Here is a 22,331-nt window from a genome sequence, read left to right as displayed (position 1 = left end):
ATTTAGTTGAGGTTATTCATTTGTGCAATGAAGAAGTAGGCCATCTAGGAACTGGGTAACACTGTTGAGAATGCGCAAGATGTGAAAAGTAGCGTTTGTTTGTTGTCTTCCTGTATTGAACACAGACCCCGTCAACAATTTGATCGATTTATTAACGTTTAAAAATACCTAAAGTTGTATTAGAAAAGTAGTTTGAAATATTTTGGCAAAGTTTATAGGCAACTGTTTTTTGCGTTTTTTGGAAGCTGTTCTTTTCTGGATCAAACGCGTCAAATAAATGGACATTTGGATATATATGGACGGAATTAATCGAACAAAAGGACCAATTGGGATATTTATGGGACATATTGGAGTGCCAACAAAAGAAGCTTGTCAAAGGTAATGCATGTTTTATATTTCTGCGTTTTGTTTAGCGCCTGCAGGGTTGAAATATGCTACCCTCTTTGTTGACTATTGTGCTATCATCAGATAATAGCTTCTTATGCTTTCTCCTTGTTGGCTGGATTCACAATGAGTGTAGCTTTAATTGAGTATCTTACATGTGTGATTTAACGAAAGTTAGATTTTTATATAATTTTTTTGAATTTGCCGCACTGCATTTTCCCAGTTTTTTTTTTTTTTTTGTTTTTTTGTTTTTTTTTCCCAAGTGGGACGCAACCGTCCCCTATACCATAAGAAGTTTTAAACAGATTACCGACGATTTCGAATCCCACCGTACCTTCTCCGCTATGCAATCTGGTTTCAGAGCTGGTCATGTGTGCACCTCAGCCAGGCTCAAGGTCCTAAACGACATAATAATCGCCATCGATAAGAGACATTACTGTGCAGCTGTCTTCATCGACCTGGCCAAGGCTTTCGACTCCGTCAATCACCACATTCTCATCGGCAGACTCAATAGCCTTGGTTTCTCAAATTATTGCCTCGCCTGGTTTACCAACTACTTCTCTGATAGAGTTCAGTGTGTCAAATCGGAAGGCCTGTTGTCAGGACCTCTGGCAGTCTCTATGGGGGTGCCACAGGGTTCAACCCTCGGGCCAACTGTCTTCTCTGTATACATCAATGATGTTGCTCTTGCTGCTGGTGATTCTCTGATACACCTCTATGCAGACGACACCATTCTGTATACTTCTGGCCCCTCTTTGGACACTGTTAACTTCTTGACTATACTTGAGACGCAGATGTCTCAAGTAGACACCTGGAAATGCAAATGCGCTACGCTAAATGCTAAATGTACTCGTTACAACTCAAACCTTGATCAAAATTCACAAGCAGGGTATTGAATTAAAGCTACACTCGTTGTGAACCTAGCCAACAAGTCAGATTTTTAAAATGCTTTTCGGCGAAAGCATGAGAAGCTATTATCTGATAGCATGCAACACCCCAAAATGCCTGAATGCGATGTAAACAAAGATATAGCTTAGCCGGCGCTACACAAAACGCAGAAATAAAATATAAAACATTCATTACCTTTGACGAGCTTCTTTCTTGGCACTCCTATATGCCCCATAAACATCACTATTGGGTCTTTTTTTCGTTTAAATCGGTCCATATATACCCAAAATAGCTTTGTATGGAAGCTGTGTCATTCAGAAAAAAACAGTTTTTAAACGCTGCGTAATTTTTTTAAATTAAAAAAGTCGACGATAAACTTTCACAAAACACTTCGAAATCCTTTTGTAATCCAACTTTAGGTATTAGTAAACGTTTATAATCTATCAAAATGATTACAGGGCGATCGATGTATATTCAATAGCTCCTCGTTTGCAAATCAATGGCTGCCCATGTCCACATTAACAACATCCGGGTGAAGACGGGAAGAAACGGATGCCAGATAGATGGATTTTCCAACAATTAATTCAATTGAAAATGACGACAATGGCGACATCGTGTGGAATTTGTATGAATTGCATGCAGGTCGATATTACATTTTGCCCTCTTTTAACAGCTCATGGAAGTGACTTATGGAAATTATTTTTAGCTTTCAGAGAGCAGTTTTTCTTGCGTTTTTCAATGAAACACACAATCTGTTATAGTCACAGCCGTGATTTAACCAGTTTTAGAAACTTCAGAGTGTTTTCTATCCACACATACTAATCATATGCATATACTATATTCCTGGCATGAGTAGCAGGACGCTGAAAAGTTGCGCGATTTTTAACAATGTTCGAAAAGGGAAGGGGTAGACTTAAGAGGTTTTAACAAACTTCTAGACGAGCAATGCCATACAACTCTCCTTCCGTGGCCTCCAACTGCTCTTAAACGCAAGTAAAACTAAATGCATGCTGTTCATCCGATCACTGCCCGCTCCTGCTCACCCGTCCAGCATCACTACTCTGGACGGCTCTGACTTAGAATACGTGGACAACTACAAATACCTAGGTGTCTGGGTAGACTGTAAACTCTCCTTCCAGACTCACATTAACTTCATGATGCACCCATCCCGGTAGCAGTATCATTTATCAACATCCGTTGAATTGTGGAGTGCCAAATTCAAATTAAAGTTCTAAAAATTTTGCAAAACACAGCTTAGCTTGTTGTTAATCCACCTAGCGTGTCAGATTTCAAAAAAGCTTTTCGGCGAAAGCATACCAAGAGTTTATGTAAGGACATCTCTCAGTAGACAAAACATTACAAACAGCTAGCAGCCAAGTAGATTGGTCAGAAAAGCAATAAAATGAATCGCTTACCTTTGATCTTTGGATGTTTGCACTCACGAGACAGTTACACAATAAATGTTCCTTTTGTTCCATAAAGATTATTTTTATATCCAAAATACCTCCATTTGGTTGGCGTGTTATGTTCAGAAATCCACAGGCTCGAGCGGTCACAACATCACAGACAAATTCCAAATAGTATCCGTAAAGTTCGTAGAAACATGTCCAAACGTTTTTTATAATCAGTCCTCAAGTAGTTTTTTTACAATTATATAATTGATAATATTTCAACCGGGACTGTAGCTTCTTCAATTGGAGAGAGAAATGTCTGCTCCAAGCTGTTGCGCATGCAAAACACTGCTGGCACCCAGCCATACAATGACGCGATGTGATCTTTCTCGCTCATTAAAAAAAATAAAGCCTCAAACTATGTCTAAAGACTGTTCACACCATGGGGAAGCCATAGGAAAAGGAATCTGATTGCCTGCCTTCGCTCCATTTAAAGGGATATCAATGGCACAGAGCTTTCAGGAAAAACGTCACTTCCAGGTTGGGTTTTCGCCAGCAACATCAGTTCTGTTATACTCACAGACAATATTTTGACAGTTTTGGAAACTTTAGAATTTTCTATCCTAATCTGACAATTATATGCATATTCTGGGCCTGAGAAATAGGCAGTTTCATTTGGGTACGTTTTTCATCCAAATATCAAAATACTGCCCCCTACATTCAAGAGGTTAAGCATCTCTAATCCAAAATTTAAATCTAGAATTGGCTTCCTATATTGCAACAAAGCATCCTTCACTCATGCTGCCAAACATACCCTCGTAAAACTGACCATCCTACCGATCCTTGACTTCGGTGATGTCATCTATAAAATGGCCTCCAACACTCTACTCAACAAACTGGATGCAGTCTATCACAGTGCCATCCGTTTTGTCACCAAAGAATACAAGCTTGAAACACTATCAGACTCTATTGTAACAGATTTGGAAACTTTAGTGTGTTTTCTATCCAAATCGACCAATTATATGCATATCCTATCTTCTGGGCCTGAGTAGAAGGCAGTTTAATTTGGGAACGCTTTTCGTCCAAAGTCTGTGGCTACAATGCTGCTAGCGGTACGTAACGTGGCAAATCAACTAGATTATTGTGATGCAGGCATTTGGAACATCGTGCTGAAACATGCAATCAAATGAATATTATATATCGTCCAGCCCTACATACTCCAGTTAAATGAGTCTGACAATGACAGGCTGAATGACAGTGCAGTCTGTCACTGTCAAGGGAGGAAGAGAAACCACACCATGATAAAGCTCTTTACATCCCTCCAGTCACTGTCAAGGGAGGAAGAGAAACCACACCATGATAAAGCTCTTGTTTATAAAGCTCTTGTTCACCATGATAAAGCTCTCTCATTCTGTGGCGCCTGGCAGTGTGTCTCAGATCAACGCAGTGTTTTCTCTCAGGGTGATCACGGTGGACCCCTGGGTACTGGAGATGGGTAGGAGGGCAGGAGACACACAGAGATGAAGCGAGGCAACTCTTTCCCCCTCCCGGTCGACAGTCCCTAACATTTAAAAAGTTCCCAGAAAGGGATAATGTTTAGCGATGGTGAAGATGGAAGTGCTCTGGGTCTGAGACGGAGAACAGGAATGTGGTCGATCCCAGCATGAGGGTGTTTAATGGTGGATACGGCCCGGGCATTCCAATGCGCTGAGGTAGAGGTGTAATGAGGTGATGACATTAAGTTCCTCATGCACCCATTAACTCCCAGTTAGTTAGGCACTCTTACTAGGAGCAGACTTAGTGACTGACTCAGCCCTGCACTCTGGAATGGACTTCTGCTTGTGACTCAGTGAAATCCTCTCTGCTTTGCAACCCCTCCAATTAATTTGCAGCTTGCAACTTGTAGAGGTCGACCGATTAATCGAAATTGCAGATTAATTAGGGCCGATTTCAAGTTTTCATAACAATCGGAAATCGGTATATTTGGGTGCCAATTTTTTTTATACCTTTTATTTAACTAGGCAAGTCAGTTAAGAACATTATTATTTTCAATGATGGCCTAGGAACGGTGGGTTAACTGCCAGATTTTCACCTTGTCGGCTCGGGGGATCCAATCTTGCAACCTTACAGTTAACTAGTCCAATGCTATAACCAACTGACTCTCGTTGCACTCCACAAAGACTGCCTATTACGCGGATGCAGTAGAAGCCAAGGTAAGTTGCTAGCTAGCATTAAACGTATCTTGTAAAAAAATCTACCATAATCACTAGTTATAACTACATATGGTTGATGATATTACTAGTTTATCTAGCATGTCCTGCATTGCATATAATCGATGCAACGCTGGGGGATGATCTAACAAAAGCGCATTTGCGAAAAATCGTTGGACCTAACCATAAACACCAATGCCTTTCTTAAAATCAATACACATAAGTATATATTTTTAAACCTGCATATTTAGCTAATATTAGCAATATTAACCAGATGAAATTGTCATTTCACTTGCGTTCATTGCACACACAGTGTATATGTATATGCAACAGTTTGGACAGCCTGGCTCATTGCGAACTAATTTTCCAGAATTCTACGTAATTATGACAACATTGTGCAATATAACAATAATATTTAGACTTAGGGATGCCACCCATTAGAAAAAATATCGAATGGTTCCGTATTTCACTGAAATAATAAACGTTTTGTTTTCGAAATGATAGTTTCCGGATTCGACCATATCATTTCTGTGTGTTATTTTATAATTAAGTCTATGATTTGATAGAGCAGTCTGACTGAGCGATGGTAGGCTCCGAAGCATTCATTCAAACAGCACTTTCGTGCGTTTGTCAGCAGCTCTTCGCAATGCTTCAAGCGTTAGGCTTGAATTCATAAACAGCTCATCAACTCCCGAGATTAGGCTGGTGTAACCGATGTGAAATGGCTAACTAGTTTGCGGGGTGCGCGCTAATAGTGTTTCAATCGGTGACGCCACTCGCTCTGAGACTTGGAATAGTTGTTCCCCTTCCCCTCTGCAAGGGCCGCGGCTTTTGTGGAGAGATGGGTAACAATGCTTCGAGGGTGGCTGTTGCCGATTGTGTTCCCGGTTCGGGGCGAGGAGAGGGATGGAAGCTATACTGTTACACTGGCAATACTAAAGTGCCAAAAGAACATCCAATAGTCAAAGGTATATGAAATACAAATGTTATAGAGAAATAGTCCTATAAATACTATATTAACTACAACCTAAAACTTCTTACCTTGGAATATTGAAGTCTCATGTTAAAAGGAACCACCAGCTTTCATATGTTCTCATGTTCTAAACAAGGAACTTAAACGTTAGCTTTTTTACATGGCACATATTGCACTTTTACTTTCTTCTCCAACACTTTGTTTTTGCATTATTTAAACCAAATTGAACATGTTTCATTATTTATTTGAGACTAAATTGATTTATATTAAGTTAAAATAAGTGTTGTAATTGTCATTATTACAAATACATTTTAAAAAATCGGACGATTTTAATCTGTATTGGCTTGTTTTGGTCCTCCAATAATCGGTATCGGCGTTGAAAAACCATAATCGGTTGACCTCTAGTCACTTGTATCTGCAAGCTAAGTAACGGTTTGGGAGAAAAGCTGTGAAAGTGTTAATGATCTGGGTGAAAACCTCTCCTGTTAGTGCTGGGACACGTGGAGAGGGGAAGCGCGAGGGAGACCCTTCCTAGCTACACAAACACTAAGCCCTCTTCACCCCCCCCCTAGGAGAATGTGTGTTATACAGTACTAAAACACATTTCAGCCGGATCTGTTGGCACGTGGCCCACATTCTCCAGTTGATGAGATCCAGACCATCAGTACTGTTATTATTAGTCTGCCATGTGAACCACTGCACGCGTATTCCTTTGTTTTGAAATTGGGACAACCCCTCTCCTGTGTGTGTGGGGGGGGTTCTGTTCCTGTAAAATTAATCCATGGTGGATGACAATCTGCAGACGGGGGTGTGCAAACTTCCTGCGTGGTTAGATGGACTTCCTCTCGGCATCAAATCTTTCAGCCAGTCCTTTAAATTTTAAAAAACTAACCTTTTATTTAACTAGGCAAGTCAGTTAAGAACAAATTCTTATTTACAATGACGGCCTACCGGCGAACAGTTGGTTAACTGCCTTATTCAGGGGCAGAAGGACAGATTTTGTATTTTTACCTTGTCAGCTCGGGGATTCGATCCAGCAACATTTTGGTTACTGGCCCAACGCTCTAACAACGAGGCTACTTACCACCCCAAGTGCACAGTAGGTTCATCCAATCCCTTACAGTACACAGTAGGTTTGAAGAACCAGTGTTCTTTTATTCCTCATTGCAGTGACCTTGTTTCCATTATTGTTCACCTCACAAGACAATTTGTATTTAGTCATGCATCAGCGCTACGGACATCTCAAGAGCTTGGGAATGAATTAATGAATGGATAAATTAAATTTATGTTTGTGTCAAATCACCAGTTGGCAACCCATCGCTTATGAGATTAACAAAAACAAACCTTACAACAATTCAGTGATCATTATTCTGTTGATATGTGCATTAATAAATTCATAACATTTATTGTTATTATATCCTTAGAGCAGTGAAAAAAAAAAAGATCTTAGTATTTATCAGCATTTTTGTCAATATTGAGTTGACAGCTCTGTTCTGTTCAATGGTCTCTACCTAATATAGTACTCTAAATACCTCTCATTCATGTCAAGTTCAAAATAATACGTTGCTGACACAATTCAAACCAATGAGGGTTCAGAACCTTAAAGCCAATGATCGCAATCATTTTTGCAGATAGAGAGCGCTTGGGACTGTAAGGTTCTATCTACAACTACATTCAAGCTTTTCCATCCATCATGCAATGTTGGAGTTGACAGATGAAACTGAGTTGTCTCTGTCCTGGTTATTATATTAGTCCTGGTCTTAATGGATCAGGTTGCTTTGGACAGGAATGGTTAGAGGTTTACAACCCAGTGCTGTGTTAACATGGGTCATCTCACTGCTCAATAAGATGCACAGGACCCGCAAACGTCTCCCACTACTACTGGTGTTGCTGGTAAAAGGACATTTCAAAAACACTATAAGAATTTACAGCGCCACCACAACATTAACATATCTGAAAATGGCATGTTTCTATTTTTTATTATTATTATTATTATTATTATTATTATTATTATTATTATTTTTTTAAAGCTTCAGATCAGCGTTTCCAACCCCGACCCCCAATTGGTCAAAATCACACGATGCACACCGACGTTATTGGAAACACTTCCCCTCTATGTTTTGTGGTAAAAATAAAATGCAAATAAAAAACACTCCATTTTCACATGTGCTGGAGATGATGAATATGAAGTTGAAATTTTTTTGAAGTTTCCCTTTAAGACTTGCCCCTGCTTTAGACTCAGGTACCAACGCTATAAATAACCAATCCACTGGGCTTCTAGTGTAAACGGCAGCCTCCGAACAATCAGGTGTAGACTACTTATCTTCCTGAAGCCTATTGGACAGGTTCCAGACCGTAAAGCGTTTACAAGATGACATGGTTTCTTTCTGGCGTGTGTTTACAGTGTGAGGGAGCCAGCATGTCGTCTGATGTAGAGTCTCCTCCGTCTGCTGTGACAGACGTCTGTCTGGGACTTTAGTCTCGGTCTGCGGATATACACCTTCCCCATCCTGGCTCGTCTCAGTGGGAATGTTGAAGGAGTAGAGGCTCTTGATGTCATTTAGAAGAGCCTCCGTGTGTCTTTCTGTTCTCTGTGTTTGCCAAGGTGGTGCGCTGTGGTATGAAAGGCAGCGGGTTCTGAGTCCCTTTGGGGCACCTAAGACGTGTGCGTGCTGTGTGCCAGTCGTCCCGCAACAGTAGACACACAAAAGCCTCAGCGTTCATTAGCAGGCTGTTGGTTCCCAATGGGAGCCAGGGGGGGGGTGTGTGTAAGCGGGCAGGGGTTGTCAGCTCAGTGCTGCGTGTTGTCTCTGTGGTGGTGCCAGCTCCTCAGCTCTCATCTGAGCCCAGGCCCTACTCTGCTCTGCCAGCAGCCCGACTCTCCCTCTGAAGAGGCCTGGCAACCCTCCGCCAGTCAGCCCTCTCAACGGCCTGCTTACCTGCCTAACTACCAAACTCCTGCCTCTGCTAGTCTCTGCCTACCTACGTCTGTCGGTCGTGCCAGGAAAAATGCATTTACTTACAGCAAAGGCGGGATAGCAATGTTGGATTTTTATACAGTTTTTTTTGGTCTTTTCTGAAAGCATTGAGATGAACATGTTGTGATGTATGACACAAGGATTGAGGTTTAGAGAGGGTTTAGCCCTTACTAAGCAGATGGGCAGAGCTGCTTTCTGTTAAGACAAGCGATCTGCAGAATAAAGTCCTATTTTAATGATTTATGTGTTGCGTTTCAGTAGAATGTTGGAAACCTTTTTGACCTCTTTCAGTTTTTTTTTGGTCTTTTTCTGTTGACGTTTTACCTTGTAGCAAATGTTGTTTGTTTTCCATTTTGTTGCATCTCTTTGCGGGGCTCGGCTGACGATGCCTTTCGGCTGATGAGCCCAGCACTTCGCAGTTTCAAACTCTGCGTCACTACGTGTAGGGAGATGAGGAAATTACTCCGGCAGCCTGCCAGCCTCTAAGAGGAAGAGAAGGAAAAACACACACTTGCAAGCACATTTTTGATCTGCTCCCAGAGTTCAAAGCCAGAGGTGTCAGCTGTGGGTGTGTGCTAGCTTGCGTGTGTTTGTCAGTCAAAGCTAAGTGTAACGAGGAGCGTTGGTGCACAGCATTGGCGACACAGTTGTGTGTCTGCAGGGAAACATGGCTGTCACCCCTCCGCTTCATCACAAGGAGACCGTCGATTGTCTCTAACTTCATCACGTTGATTCTCATGGAGTATCTCAGTGATGTCCACTACTACATTTTTTTTAACTTGTATGCCAAACAAACACCACATTTTTCAAAGTTTAACAAAACATACAACTCTATGCTCAATGACTACTTCGAACAATTTACACAGTATAAAAAAATATATACTTTTGCTGGAAAAACTGATCAAACTTTGCATGTGCAGTTTTTCCTGAAATGCGTTTTTATAAAATGTTCAGTGGAATTGTTGAAAGTAGTCCTTGTTCGTACAGTTTTGTGGTTTGTTAAAATTTGAAATCAAGAGTTTTTTTGTTTTCACTCAGATTTCAGTTTTAAATGTATAGCAATTTCGTCACCATGGAATTACCCTACAGCTACACCATATATACAGAAGTATGTGGACAACCCTATAAATTAGTTGATTTGGCTATTTCAGCCACACCTGTTGCTGACGGGTGTATAACATTTAGCACACAGCCATGGAATCTCCATAGATAAACTTTGGCAGTAGAATGGCCTGTACTGAAGAGCTCAGTAACTTTCAACGAGGCACTATCATAGGATGCGATCTTTCCAACAAGTCAGTTCATCACATTTCTACCCTGCTAGAGCTTCCTTGGTCAACTGTAAGTGCTGTTATTGTGAAGTGGAAACATCTAGGAGCAACAATGGCTCAGCTGCGAAATGGTAGGCCACACAAACTCACAGAACGGGGCCAGCGACGGCTGAAAATCGTCTGTCCTCGTTTGCAACACACTAGTTCCAAACTGCCTCTGGAAGAAACGTCAGCACAAGAACTCGAGCTTCATGAACTGGGTTTCTATGGCCGCGCAGCTGCACACAAACCTAAGATCACCATGCGCAATGCCAGGCGTTGACTTGAGCAGTGTAAAGCTCGCCACTATTGAACTCTGGAGCAGTGGAAACGCCTTCTCTGGAGTGATGAATCACGCTTTGGCGGATGGCAGGAGAACGCTACCTGCCCCAATGCATAGGGCATTGTAAAGTTTGGTGCAGGAGGAATAATGGTCTGGGGTTGTTTTTGCATGGTTCAGGCTCCTTAGTTCCAGTGAAGGGAAATCTTAATGCTACGGCATACAATGACATTCTAGACGATTCTGTGCTTCCAACTTTGTGGCACCAGTTCGGGGAAGGCACTTTCCTGTTTCAGTATGACAAAGCCTCTGCACAATGCGAGGTCCATACAGAAATGGTTTGTCAAGATTGGTGTGGAAGAACTTGACTGGCCTGCACAGAGCCCTGACCTCACCCATCGAGCACCTTTTGGATGAATTGGAACGACGACTGTGAGCCACACCTAATTGCCCAACCTTACTAATCCTCGTGGCTGAATGGAAGCAAGTCTCCGCAGCAATGTTCCGACTAGAGGTCGACCGATTATGATTTTTCAAGCCGATACCGATTTTTATTGGAGGACCAAAAAATCTGTTACCAATTATTATTTTTTTAATGTATTTGTAATAATGACAATTACAACAAAACTGAATGAACACTTATTTTAACTTACTATAATAAATGTAGCCTCAAATAAATAATGAAACATGTTAAATTTCGTTTAAATAATGCAAAAACAAAGTGTTGGAGAAGAAAGTAAAAGTGCAATATGTGCTTTGTAAGAAGGCTAACGTTTCAGTTCCTTGCTCAGAACATGAGAACATATGAAAGCTGGTGGTTCCTTTTTTAACATGAGTCTTCAATTTTCCCAGGTAAAATGTTTTAGGTTGTAGTTATTATAGGAATTATAGGACTATTTCTCTCTATACCATTTGTATTTTATTAACCGTTGACTATTGGATGTTCTTATAGTCACTTTAGTATTGCCAGTGTAACAGTATAGCTTCCATCCCTCTCCTCCCTGGGCTCGAACCAGCAACACAACAACAGCCACCACATCGAATCAGGGTTACCCATGCAGAGCAAGGAAACGACCACCCCAAGGCTCAGAGTGAGTGAAGTTTGAAACGCTATTAGGGGGCGCTAACTAGCCAGCCATTTCACTTCGGTTACACCAGCCTCATCTAGGGAGTTGATAGGCTTGAAGTCATAAACAGCGCAATGCTTGACGCACAACGAAGAGCTGCTGGCAAAACGCACGAGAGTGCTGTTTGAATTAATGTTTACACGCCTGCTTCTGCCTACCACCGCTCAGTCAGATACTTGTATGCTCAGATTATATGCAACGCAGGACACGCTAGATAATATCTAGTAATATCAACCATGTGTAGTTAACTAGTAATTAGGATTGTTTTTTATAAGTTTAATGCTAGCTAGCAACTTACCTTGGCTTACTGCATTTGCGTAACAGGCAGACTTGCCAAGTTAAATAAAGGTGTAATTTTTGGGGGTGCCCAAAAATACCGTTTTCCGATTTGTTATGAAAACTTGAAATTGGCCCTAATTAATCGGCCATTCCGATTAATCGGTCGACCTCTAGTTCCAACATCTAGTGGAAAGCTTTCCCGGAAGAATGAGGCTGTTATAGCAGCAAAGTAGCCTAGTACAGCTGCACTGTGTAGGAAGCAGTGCTTTACTGTGAGGGGAAGTAGGGTTATAACAGTGTTATACATTAAATCTGCTCTGTGTAGGAAGCATGTTATTTCTGTATTCAGACACTGGAGACCTTAATAATGAAGCGTGTTGGAAAGTTAGTGCAATGTAACGGAAGTTTGACACAATCCTATTATTCTGTCTTTCCTGGTGGTGTACTGCTGTGAGTGTCTGTGCCACATTGACCTCATGGATTGTCCCTTCCATTGTTTTAAAATTCGCAATAGTACTGAGATGGAACGAGGGTTATTGTCAAAGATGACAAGTGATGAAGGAAAAGGAAGCAGTGTGATTAAGACGTCTGTCACCCTTGTTACAATAACATCCTGTGTCTTTGTCAGCCAAGGGAATCGACCAGAATCTGTCATACTAGGCAGCCGTAGTCTCCCAATTGAATTCGTTATTAGGCTTTATTGGTTCTGGCCGCTCACAAATATAAATATATGTAAAATACCAACTCCAAAGGACCCTTCTATGGATTACATTTTGTGAAAATCCCCCAAAACATGGTTTTGTGAGCAATCACCCTTCTGTCTTTTATGTTGTGAGAAACGGTTCATGAAGTGAGAAACGTGATGCTACTTGTAATGATTTGCTATGTTATGCTAATGTGCCATGTTAATCTTATACTAACGTCTATCATCGACTATGCTGTTATGTTAAGATGCTGTGTTATGATAATCAGTAGTCCTCTGTCCTGTGTTTTTAGGATGATATTGATGGGATCCCCTGGTCAGAGGAGAGGGACGTGAGGAAGGTGCTCTATCTCTCCCTGAAGGAGTTCAAGACTGCTCAGAAAAGGCAGCTCGGAGACGGCATCGGCGATGGAACCAAATACACTAATGGTGAGTTTCTCCTTGGGACCCCTTTCTCTGCAGCACTGACCCAGTCAGGCTTTTGTCTGGATGCTCACAGACCTGCGATAGGCTGCTCTGTCTTTTGTTTGCAGTGGACCAGCTGATAATGATAGGAGTGATAGAATAGTGACACATTAATATAGCGTTATTTCAGAGTGAAGGTGCTTTGGTATGCACAATGAAACAGAGGATGTTGCAGGGTTTTTTTCTAAGCAGGTGCAATAACATCCAGGGAGCTCAGGCTGCCTGTTTGTGTCCGCCTGTGGTATAAAGGCTGGTCTGAATGATCTGCTGCTGCTTTGTTTGACACCTTCGCTGTGCTTCACACGGGCCTCTGAACCTATTCTCAGCTGTCACGATACAACCCAGAGGCCGAGAGAGAGATAAAGGCCTCTGAACCTATTCTCAGCTGTCACGATACAACCCAGAGGCCGAGAGAGAGAGATAAAGGCCTCTGAACCTATTCTCAGCTGTCACGATACAACCCAGAGGCCGAGAGAGAGAGATAAAGGCCTCTGAACCTATTCTCAGCTGTCACGATACAACCCAGAGGCCGAGAGAGAGATAAAGGCCTCTGAACCTATTCTCAGCTGTCACGATACAACCCAGAGGCCGAGAGAGAGATAAAGGCCTCTGAACCTATTCTCAGCTGTCACAATACAACCCAGAGGCCGAGAGAGAGATAAAGGCCTCTGAACCTATTCTCAGCTGTCACGATACAACCCAGAGGCCGAGAGAGAGATAAAGGCCTCTGAACCTATTCTCAGCTGTCACGATACAACCCAGAGGCCGAGAGAGAGAGATAAAGGCCTCTGAACCTATTCTCAGCTGTCACGATACAACCCAGAGGCCGAGAGAGAGATAAAGGCCTCTGAACCTATTCTCAGCTGTCACGATACAACCCAGAGGCCGAGAGAGAGATAAAGGCCTCTGAACCTATTCTCAGCTGTCACGATACAACCCAGAGGCCGAGAGAGAGATAAAGGCCTCTGAACCTATTCTCAGCTGTCACGATACAACCCAGAGGCCGAGAGAGAGATAAAGGCCTCTGAACCTATTCTCAGCTGTCACGATACAACCCAGAGGCCGAAAGAGAGATGAAGGCCTCTGGAAGTTTACACCGTGCCAAGTGGGCATAGAGAAGCCTCAGTTCAGATCTAGGTCACAGGCTCAGTTGCACACAGACTGCCCTGTACCGGCTGAAACTGTCACCCCCCCCCCCCCCCCTGGAGCCAGCTACCTGCAGAGGGATGTGAGGAAGGTGCAAATTAGATTAGAACAAGATGACCGAACAACACGCTGGATCTCTACTGAAATACACTACATGACCAAAAGCATTGATCCAACAGCAGAGTGAAGGGACCGAACCTGCAAGGCCCTAAGCTTGTCTCCCCTCCTACTCGGCCCCCCCCCCCTGTCTATCTCCCATCCCATAACCGGCAATCATGCCATCTCCCTGACCACTTTACCTCTGTGTTGGCAGGCATCCATCTCTCCATCTCTCTTCCTCTTTCCCTCACTCCCCCCCCTCTGCATTATTCAACTAATTACATGATGCCCCTTTTGCATCCTCTCCCCTCCCTGTTATCCCTCCTTAGATGGAAGGCATCATTACTTCAATAGGCCTCTGGTTACTGCTGCTCAGGAAGCTTTCCTCCCGCCCCCCCCCCCTCGCCCCCATTGATGAAACTACTGGCTGTGTTCCAAACCATTGGAGATGGTGGATGGTAGTGAGTGTCTGCCCAATAGCACCACTGGCCTTGTTCTGTCTGTCCCTTAGCACTGACCCTGTCCTGTCTCATGGGGACCTCAGGGTTTGACACTGGAAGTTTTGACCCGAACATAGTGGAAGAGGGAACAGTGCCTTGGTTGTGGAGCTGGCTTCCTCTCGGATAGGGCGAGTGATAGACTGACAATCTGCAGCATGTCATTCTCACATAACACATCTACTCAAATTATTTAAATTTTAAGGTATATTTAAGGTATTTTATGAAGATGACAGTGGGGAAATATAGAGGTTGTGTCAAAGGGCAGTAGGCCGGAGTCCAACCTTTGCCAACACTGTAGACATACAGTATGTGCCAGAGGAGGTTGCGGTTTAGACTGCTAGACCACCCTAGGCCACATAGACAATAGTTACTAAATAGGATCTGTCTATTTCGGTCTGGGGTTGATTTGTGGTCAGAACTGTGTGGTCGAGACAGTCATTTTAAAAACACTACTTTTTGTTGTCCTCTTGTAGGGTTGTCTTCTAGAGTTCCTTTTTTAGTATCCCATTCTGTTGTCAGAAGTGGTTGAAAATACATTCAAATGGGTTAAAAATCCCACACAACAAACACATTTGTTTATTTTTATACACACTACAGTCCCAATCATACTGTGTCATTAAAAACTGAGAGAAATAAGTATTTTGTTACTAGCCACAGTACAGTGGACCAGTGAGCGGGTTACTGCTACAGGCTGCTGATGGACACTAAGCTTACTCCATTAGAAACATTATTATTCAGTTGTAATCACTCTCTGTTTGTAAAGGTGATTTAAGCTGAAGTAATGCCACTCTCCTGGCTGTATTTTCTGTCTGCATTATTCTACCTCCCACTAATGGGCTACACTCTGACTTGCTGTGGTGCGCACCCCCAACCTCGCTCCTCTATCTCCTTCATTCTCCCGCTCTCTCTGTCTGGAGAGCAGGAGGAACATAGCAAGGTGATGGGCTTATTGAAACACGCATAAATCTGATTAGAGTCCCTTACAGATCAGCCGTCAACCTCCTTCCCAACTAGGCCTCACTGGGACCAGGGGAAAGAATTTAGGCCTCAGCCCAGTCTGGCTCCCTTTCGTGACTGCCAGTTTGCATCCCTGTCTCGCCCTCCTTGTTCGGCCTCTCACAAAGGCACTGATGTGAAACCAACATATGTAAAACGTCTCGGAAGGGCGGAGAGGGGAGGGAGTAGAAAGGAGACAAGATGGCCCCTCACCAGGCTGTTTATGCTCAGTATGAATATTATTACAGTCACCTACTACTACAGATTTGACAAATATTATTATAGCTGAATCAGAAAAATGGTTTCTTTGAGTTCTTGGTGTTATAAGCTTCACCCTGAGCACAGAACACACACAAACCAAACAACCCAGTCAGTTCCCTGAGCATCACTGTGGTGTGACTCATACTGCCAGAGCATGTTAAGAGGTCTACAGACATGTTAAGCTCGATGGCTGGTCTCCTGCTATCAGGTGACCTGCACTCGGTACACAGACTTCAGCTGCCTGGGTTTGTTCTGGGTTCTTCAAACAGGTTTTCAGAGGAAGCCGCCACTCAACCATTAGCCACTCATTATTACCATTCTAATGTATGTTTCTTTGACACCTGCAGTTAAGGGTTGTGGTTTTAGGTTGGCACGTGATGTAAGGACTCAGTCCTAAGGAATGTGATGGGGAAGGTCATGCGTCAACGAGAAATGCCAGTACCAGGTAGACTTTTACTACCTACAAAGATTTAGTGGATCATAATTGATCTGTTTTTCTTAACCATGATTACTACTTCCACCTTGTTTGTGTAATTGCAGTGAATGCAGTTTCGTTTGATCAAGAGGGTTTCACTTCAGTTTCATGTCTTGGTTACGCATCAATGCTGTCTTTATTTGACTGGAATGTCTTTTTGAGATCTGCTCAAGTCCCGACTTGTTCACTTTGTTCAGCTAACGGGCTCCAAACACAAATCGGCGCCCTTACTTTGGTCACCGTGTTTCTCTCCAGTCAACATGTCCTAGCAGTACATTGCATGGTCTCTAACCCATGTCTTGTCTCTTTAGGTTCCCATGCCCGCGGGCAGCTCAATGGCTCAGGGCAGAAGGGCCACAATGCTGATGGGTCACGGTTCCAGAGCACCGACGGCAGCAGCGAGTACTCTGAGGATGGCCCTGCCAAGAAGAGGTGAGCGTGTTAACCTGTACTCTGGAGCGATGGCTCTCTCACTCTGCTCTCGCTCTGCTCTCGCTCTGATCTCGCTCTGATCTCGCTCTGATCTTGCTCTGATCGGCAGCAGCTTTGAACCAGAGAGTGCTTGAGTGAAGGTAGTGATAGGCAGGGGGAGCTCTACAGTACCAGTAGCAAAGTTGATATTCCTCAAAGTTATTGAACATCTTTCTTGTGCCATTTCTTCATGTTTCTCCTTAAGCTAAAAGTTAAGAAATTAGATGATTTGAAAATAAAATTATTGGGAATGTTCCTATTTCCAAGATGGCTAAACCCTTAATCTTAGGGCAATGAGAGAAAGTTCATGAAAGCAATTGAAAATATTTAATTCACAAACGTCATCTGATTGTTTCAGTATTGATTATTTTAAACCCAAGAACATGTTTTAGAACAGTAATCTTAGTAAGAAATATGCTAACATGATAGCTATCTAGCAAGCAATGGCAAAAATGGTTGCCTAGCAACAAACATTTTAAGAAGATATTTGAGAAGTTCTTTTGAAAATCATTCCATTTTAAGATATTGTTGAGGATTTGCTCTCATGAACTTTAAGAAGCTAATGTTTTTTTTTCCGTAAGTAGTGTTTTGTGAATCTGGACTTAATTTTAAAAAATATATTTTTTATTTTTTATGGCCTGCAGTACAGCCGAGGTACAGTATCAGAGGTGTTTTGATCCTGGTGATGTCAGCATTGGTTAATTCAGCGCTCTCAGATTCATGTGTGTGAATTATCAAAGCCAAAATAAACAATTCTGGTAGTAAATGTATAAACAGCCTCTTGTCTTTTTATTAATTAACTTCCTTCTTGCTGTATTCTCTTGTTCTCCAGTAATGTGTTTGGTTAAGTCAGGGAATTACAGTAATGGGACATGACAGCATCAACAGTGAAGGGTAAAGAGGAGTTTGATTCAGAAGAATGGGAGCTCTTTTTAACCAGCGTTCATTCTTAAAAGGCGGAAAGATGTTTCAGTTTTTATGTATCTTTTATTTAACTAGGCAAGTCAGTTGAGAACAAATCCTTATTTACAATGCCTGCCTACCCTGGCCAAACCATAACCCGTACGACGCTAGGTCAATTGTGCGTCGCCCTATGGGACTCCCAATCACGGCTGGTTGTGATACAGCCTGGAATTGAACCTGTGTCTGTAGTGAGGTTCTGGCCTTTCTAGGGAGTTTTTCCTAGCCACCGTGCTTCTACACCTGCATTGCTTGCTGTTTGGGGTTTTAGGCTTGGTTTCTGTACAGCACTTTGATATATCAACTGATGTAAGAAGGGCTTTATAAATACATTTGGCTGGGGGGTGTGTGGGACTGGAGGAGACTGGGTTGGGGGGTGTGTGGGACTGGAGGAGACTGGGGCGCAGGAGTGGTGTGAGCACACTGGTGAGTTCAGACTGGGAGGGATTCCCTCTCAACTAGCAGGTCCTATAACAGACCAGCCACTGTGGATTAAATGGCACTGCTTGGCACACACACTCACAGCTACATTAAATCATATATATTCATATGCACATGCTGTACTGCAGCGGCCATAGCACAGAGATCTGCTCTGTAATCTCTCACCGTGAGACCCTCTGTGTAGCCAGCCATCGCATGATTCCTCAGCTCCCTGTCTCCACCACCTCTTTTCACCCTCCGTGTGTGTGTGCAGTACCTGTTATTTAATAGTCCAGCAGAACTTGTCTTTAAGAGGTCTGGCAAACCTGAAAAGGAGAGCAAGAGAACAAGATGGCCAGGGAGAGAAGCAGAAAGGCGTTGCGTCAACAACAGGCCTGTGTTCAGTACAGTGGTTTGATGGTTTTCATTAGTTCTCATGCTGGAATAAAAGTAGGCTCTCTCCCTCTCTTAATGAGCAGCCGGCTCCGAGTGCTTGGCAATAGCTCAGGCCTTTTGGTGTGGGGAGTGTGTGTGTGGAGGATGACTTCTTGGCCCTGGCATCTGCAGCCCACGCCACTCTATAACAGGGTGGCTGATTGAGGAGGTGCCAGGACCTTTCACGCCTGGCAACGCAAGAACTAGTGGAGAGGGGTGGCGCAGGTGCATGATTTTGGCTGCTTCATCCTGGGGTGCAGGGGAGGGTCCCAGTGTGTCTCGGGAGGGGATGGGCGGTCCCGGGGAGGCGTTTGGGGACCTTAGGTGTTTGTCTTCCTAGGACACCGAGATTGGAAATCGGGCCCCAGCATCTTAGAACCCTGCCAAGTACTGGAGAGGTTCTTCCCTCCTCCCCTTCCCAGCCACACCACGAGGCTGGAGTAGGAAACGCACGGTTCAGCCATGGTGACCAATGTTGGAAAGCTCCACTTCTTAGGGAGATTTTGAGGCAAATTCTCCTCAGTAGTAAGATCCAAGTATAGCTCATTGAGCTGCTTGTTGATTGTTTTAATGAATGCCAAGTTAGTAAGCACTGCCTTTGTCTGCCGTTCTGTTGCCCCCCCCCCCAAGTTTTCTGAGAAAAAGTGGAGATCAAATACTTTTTAATTGTGGGAATGTGTTCCAAGCTATTCCCACGTGTAATAGAGCAATGCTTACATTTGTATGCAATCACAAGGTTTGTTTTTAGTCAAATTATTCTATCTGCTTGTGTTTCTTGCGGTCAATTTGCAGTCTACAAATTATTTTGTAAATATGTTCCGGCCCCCTGACCATACGCTCAAGAAAGAATCAGTCCGCAGCTCAATCTAGTTGATGATCCCTGCATTACATACTGTCACATCATTCTGAATAAACTCTCACAATACGGTCTGCTGAGCGGAGGAGTGTGTATTATCATGCATTGTGATATTGTATACCCTGTTACCAAGCAGGGAAGACGGTAGGTGAGATCAGACGGTAGGCAAGGCATCGTCATAAACAGTGTTTGTTCCAGTTTCTCTATTCTCTGCAGGCTGTTTGTATTCACTGAAGACAATAGGCACATCAAAGGAATAAAACGGCAACATCACAACAAACTATACAGCAGTTCTGAAGAGAAGTAGTTTTGTTCTATCGGATGTGGACTGGATGGCATATCCCATGTTCCACTGCTGTGGCCAGAACTAATCAGAGCCTGTGATTTAATGGATAATGTCCTGATTTTTAAAGTGATGTCAGCAATAACACAGCTTTTCTCTGAGCCTGCTCGTTATTGATCTGGCTTAGTGTGATTTTTAAGATGGCCGCCAAGCTCATGGGTCAGGTCAGAGACCAGGGTAAGTCCAGTGAAGTGGTCGACCCACTGACCCGAGGAGAAGGTGATGTTGTCCAGTGCCGACTTAATACACAGTTCATCAGCTCACTGCTCTAAGCATAGGGAATGTACTGGGACCGATGGTGGTAGTATACTAAAGCACAATAGTGGACACTGTAACATCATATTATACAGTGGTGTAAAAATACTTTAAAGTTGTTTTCTGGGGTATTTGTACTTTTACTTTGCTATTTTATGTTTTTGACTACTTTTACTCCACTACATTCCTAAAGAAAATATGTGCGTTTTACTCCCGTATGTTTTCCCTGACACCCAAAGGTACTCGTCACATTTCTCAGGCAGGACAGCAGTATGGTTCAGTTCACACACCTATCAATATAATATGTCATCTCTACTGCCTCTGACCTGGCAAACTCACTAAACACAAATAGTATGTTTGTAAGCGATGTCTGATTGTTGGAGAGTGCCCCTGTCTGTCCGTAAAATAAATAAAAAACTAGAAAATAGTGCTGACTGGTTTGCTTAATATAAGTAATTGGATGTATAGCGTTTACTGTTACTTTTACTCAAGTATGACAATTGTGTACTTTTTCCACCACTGTACATACGAACATTTTAAAACTAGATACTTTTAGATATTCATTCAAGTTGTATTTTACTGGCTAACTTTTACTTTTACTTGAGTCATTTTCTATTAAGGTTTCTTAACTGAAGTATAACATTTCAATTACATTTTCCACTACTGGTTCTATAATAATGAGAATTAGTGGCCACAGTAACATGGTAGTAGTATACTAAAGGGAAATGGTGGACACAGTAACATGGTAGTACTATACTAAAAGGAAATGGTGGACACAGTAACATGGTAGTACTATACTAAAGGGAAATGGTGGACACAGTAACATGGTAGTACTATACTAAAGGGAAATGGTGGACACAGTAACATGGTAGTGTGGTAAGGCATTATGCAACACATGGGCTTAGGTTGTTTAATTAAATTATGCGCAAAGTGGATTGTGTGAAGGTCATCGTGTAGGACTCGTTTAAGCCTTATGTACACATCACACACCAACACTGCCCCAATATATTTGTTAGTCTGTGGTAACTCTCATTGGAATGCTCGCCAACACTCCGTTTCACATCATTTTAAAAGAGATGTGTTTTAATGTTTTTTATTTTTTATCTAGCAACTCTGAAAAATACGAGGTGAAATCATGACGTCAATGATCTTCAGGTTGGAAAGTCAGAGCTCTAGAAAGAGTGGTGAGTTGGATGACAGTTCAGAATGATTTATCCCAGTTGGAACTCGTTTATTTTCCGCCTCAGAGTTCCCAGTTTTGTTGAATGTACTGAAGTCGGAAGTCTGAAGTTTCAGAGATCCCAGTTTTGATTGCGGCAGAAGTCTTGGTTTTGAATGGACTAGAAACTGCCAGCCAGCATGGATCTGCATCAAGCAGTACTATCAGCGTTATTCTGCATCAGCAGATTCCACACAATGGTATAGTTAGAATGTTTCAAGGTGAAATAGTTGTAATGAACTCTTAGATGAAATTCAAGAGATCCAGACTTCAAGGGTCTTGTTTGTCTCTCACCCTCATAGCCTTATCTTTCAGCTTCTCTGACCAATGACCTGTTATGGCATGGGGAGTGTTGAGCCCTGGGGGGGTTACAGGGTCACCAGGTCACGCAGTCGGCTCAAGCAGTCGGCTCAAGCAAGGCCATCTCTCCTCCAAGCGCTCAACACTCAGACAGAAAAGCAATAACACATTAGCCGGAGTGGCTCTCTCCGTGAGCGCTGTTTATGCTAACCCTGACCCTAACCCCCTACTTTAGAATCCCAGTCATTTGATTCATCCAGTCGTAATGTTTGTATTGACAGCCGTGGTTATGGTGTTGTTCTAGGAGAATGGTGTTGCTGTGAGGAGAGATGTTGGACACAAAGTTTGGCTGTAGTTTCAACTGGATACTAAACCCATGGGTTTAATCAATCAAATGTATTTTTAAAGCCCTTTCGACGTCCGCAGATGTCACAAAGTGCTATACAGAAACCCAGCCTAAAACCCCAAACAGCAAGCAATGCAGGTGTATCAGCTACATACTCCCCTTGTGGCTGTGTTGTTAGTTTGATGACAATCAATACTTTTAAACAAGGATGCAGTAAGCATTACTGCAGCTAAACTGAATATTGCTAGTCTGGCTACCTTG

The 22,331-nt window shown here is 42.8% G+C and overlaps 1 protein-coding gene across 2 annotated transcripts in view; it reads left to right on the top strand.

The window, feature by feature from the left end:
* LOC139373553 (protein Jumonji-like) overlaps window positions 1-22,331 on the top strand; it is a 92,637-nt gene that overhangs the window by 36,328 nt on the left and 33,978 nt on the right. For both annotated transcript variants that reach the window (XM_071114200.1, XM_071114199.1), the window contains exons 2-3: window positions 12,817-12,952; window positions 16,777-16,897. In XM_071114200.1, the coding sequence (XP_070970301.1) occupies window positions 12,817-12,952; window positions 16,777-16,897 (257 nt within the window). The remainder of the gene's footprint in view (window positions 1-12,816; window positions 12,953-16,776; window positions 16,898-22,331) is intronic.

The sequence above is a fragment of the Oncorhynchus clarkii genome, chromosome 18 (genome assembly GCF_045791955.1).
Source record: "Oncorhynchus clarkii lewisi isolate Uvic-CL-2024 chromosome 18, UVic_Ocla_1.0, whole genome shotgun sequence".
Classification (NCBI taxonomy): domain Eukaryota; kingdom Metazoa; phylum Chordata; class Actinopteri; order Salmoniformes; family Salmonidae; genus Oncorhynchus; species Oncorhynchus clarkii.
The sequence above is the reverse complement of the archived record's forward strand: the minus strand, read 5'-3'. Positions and strand labels throughout refer to the sequence as shown.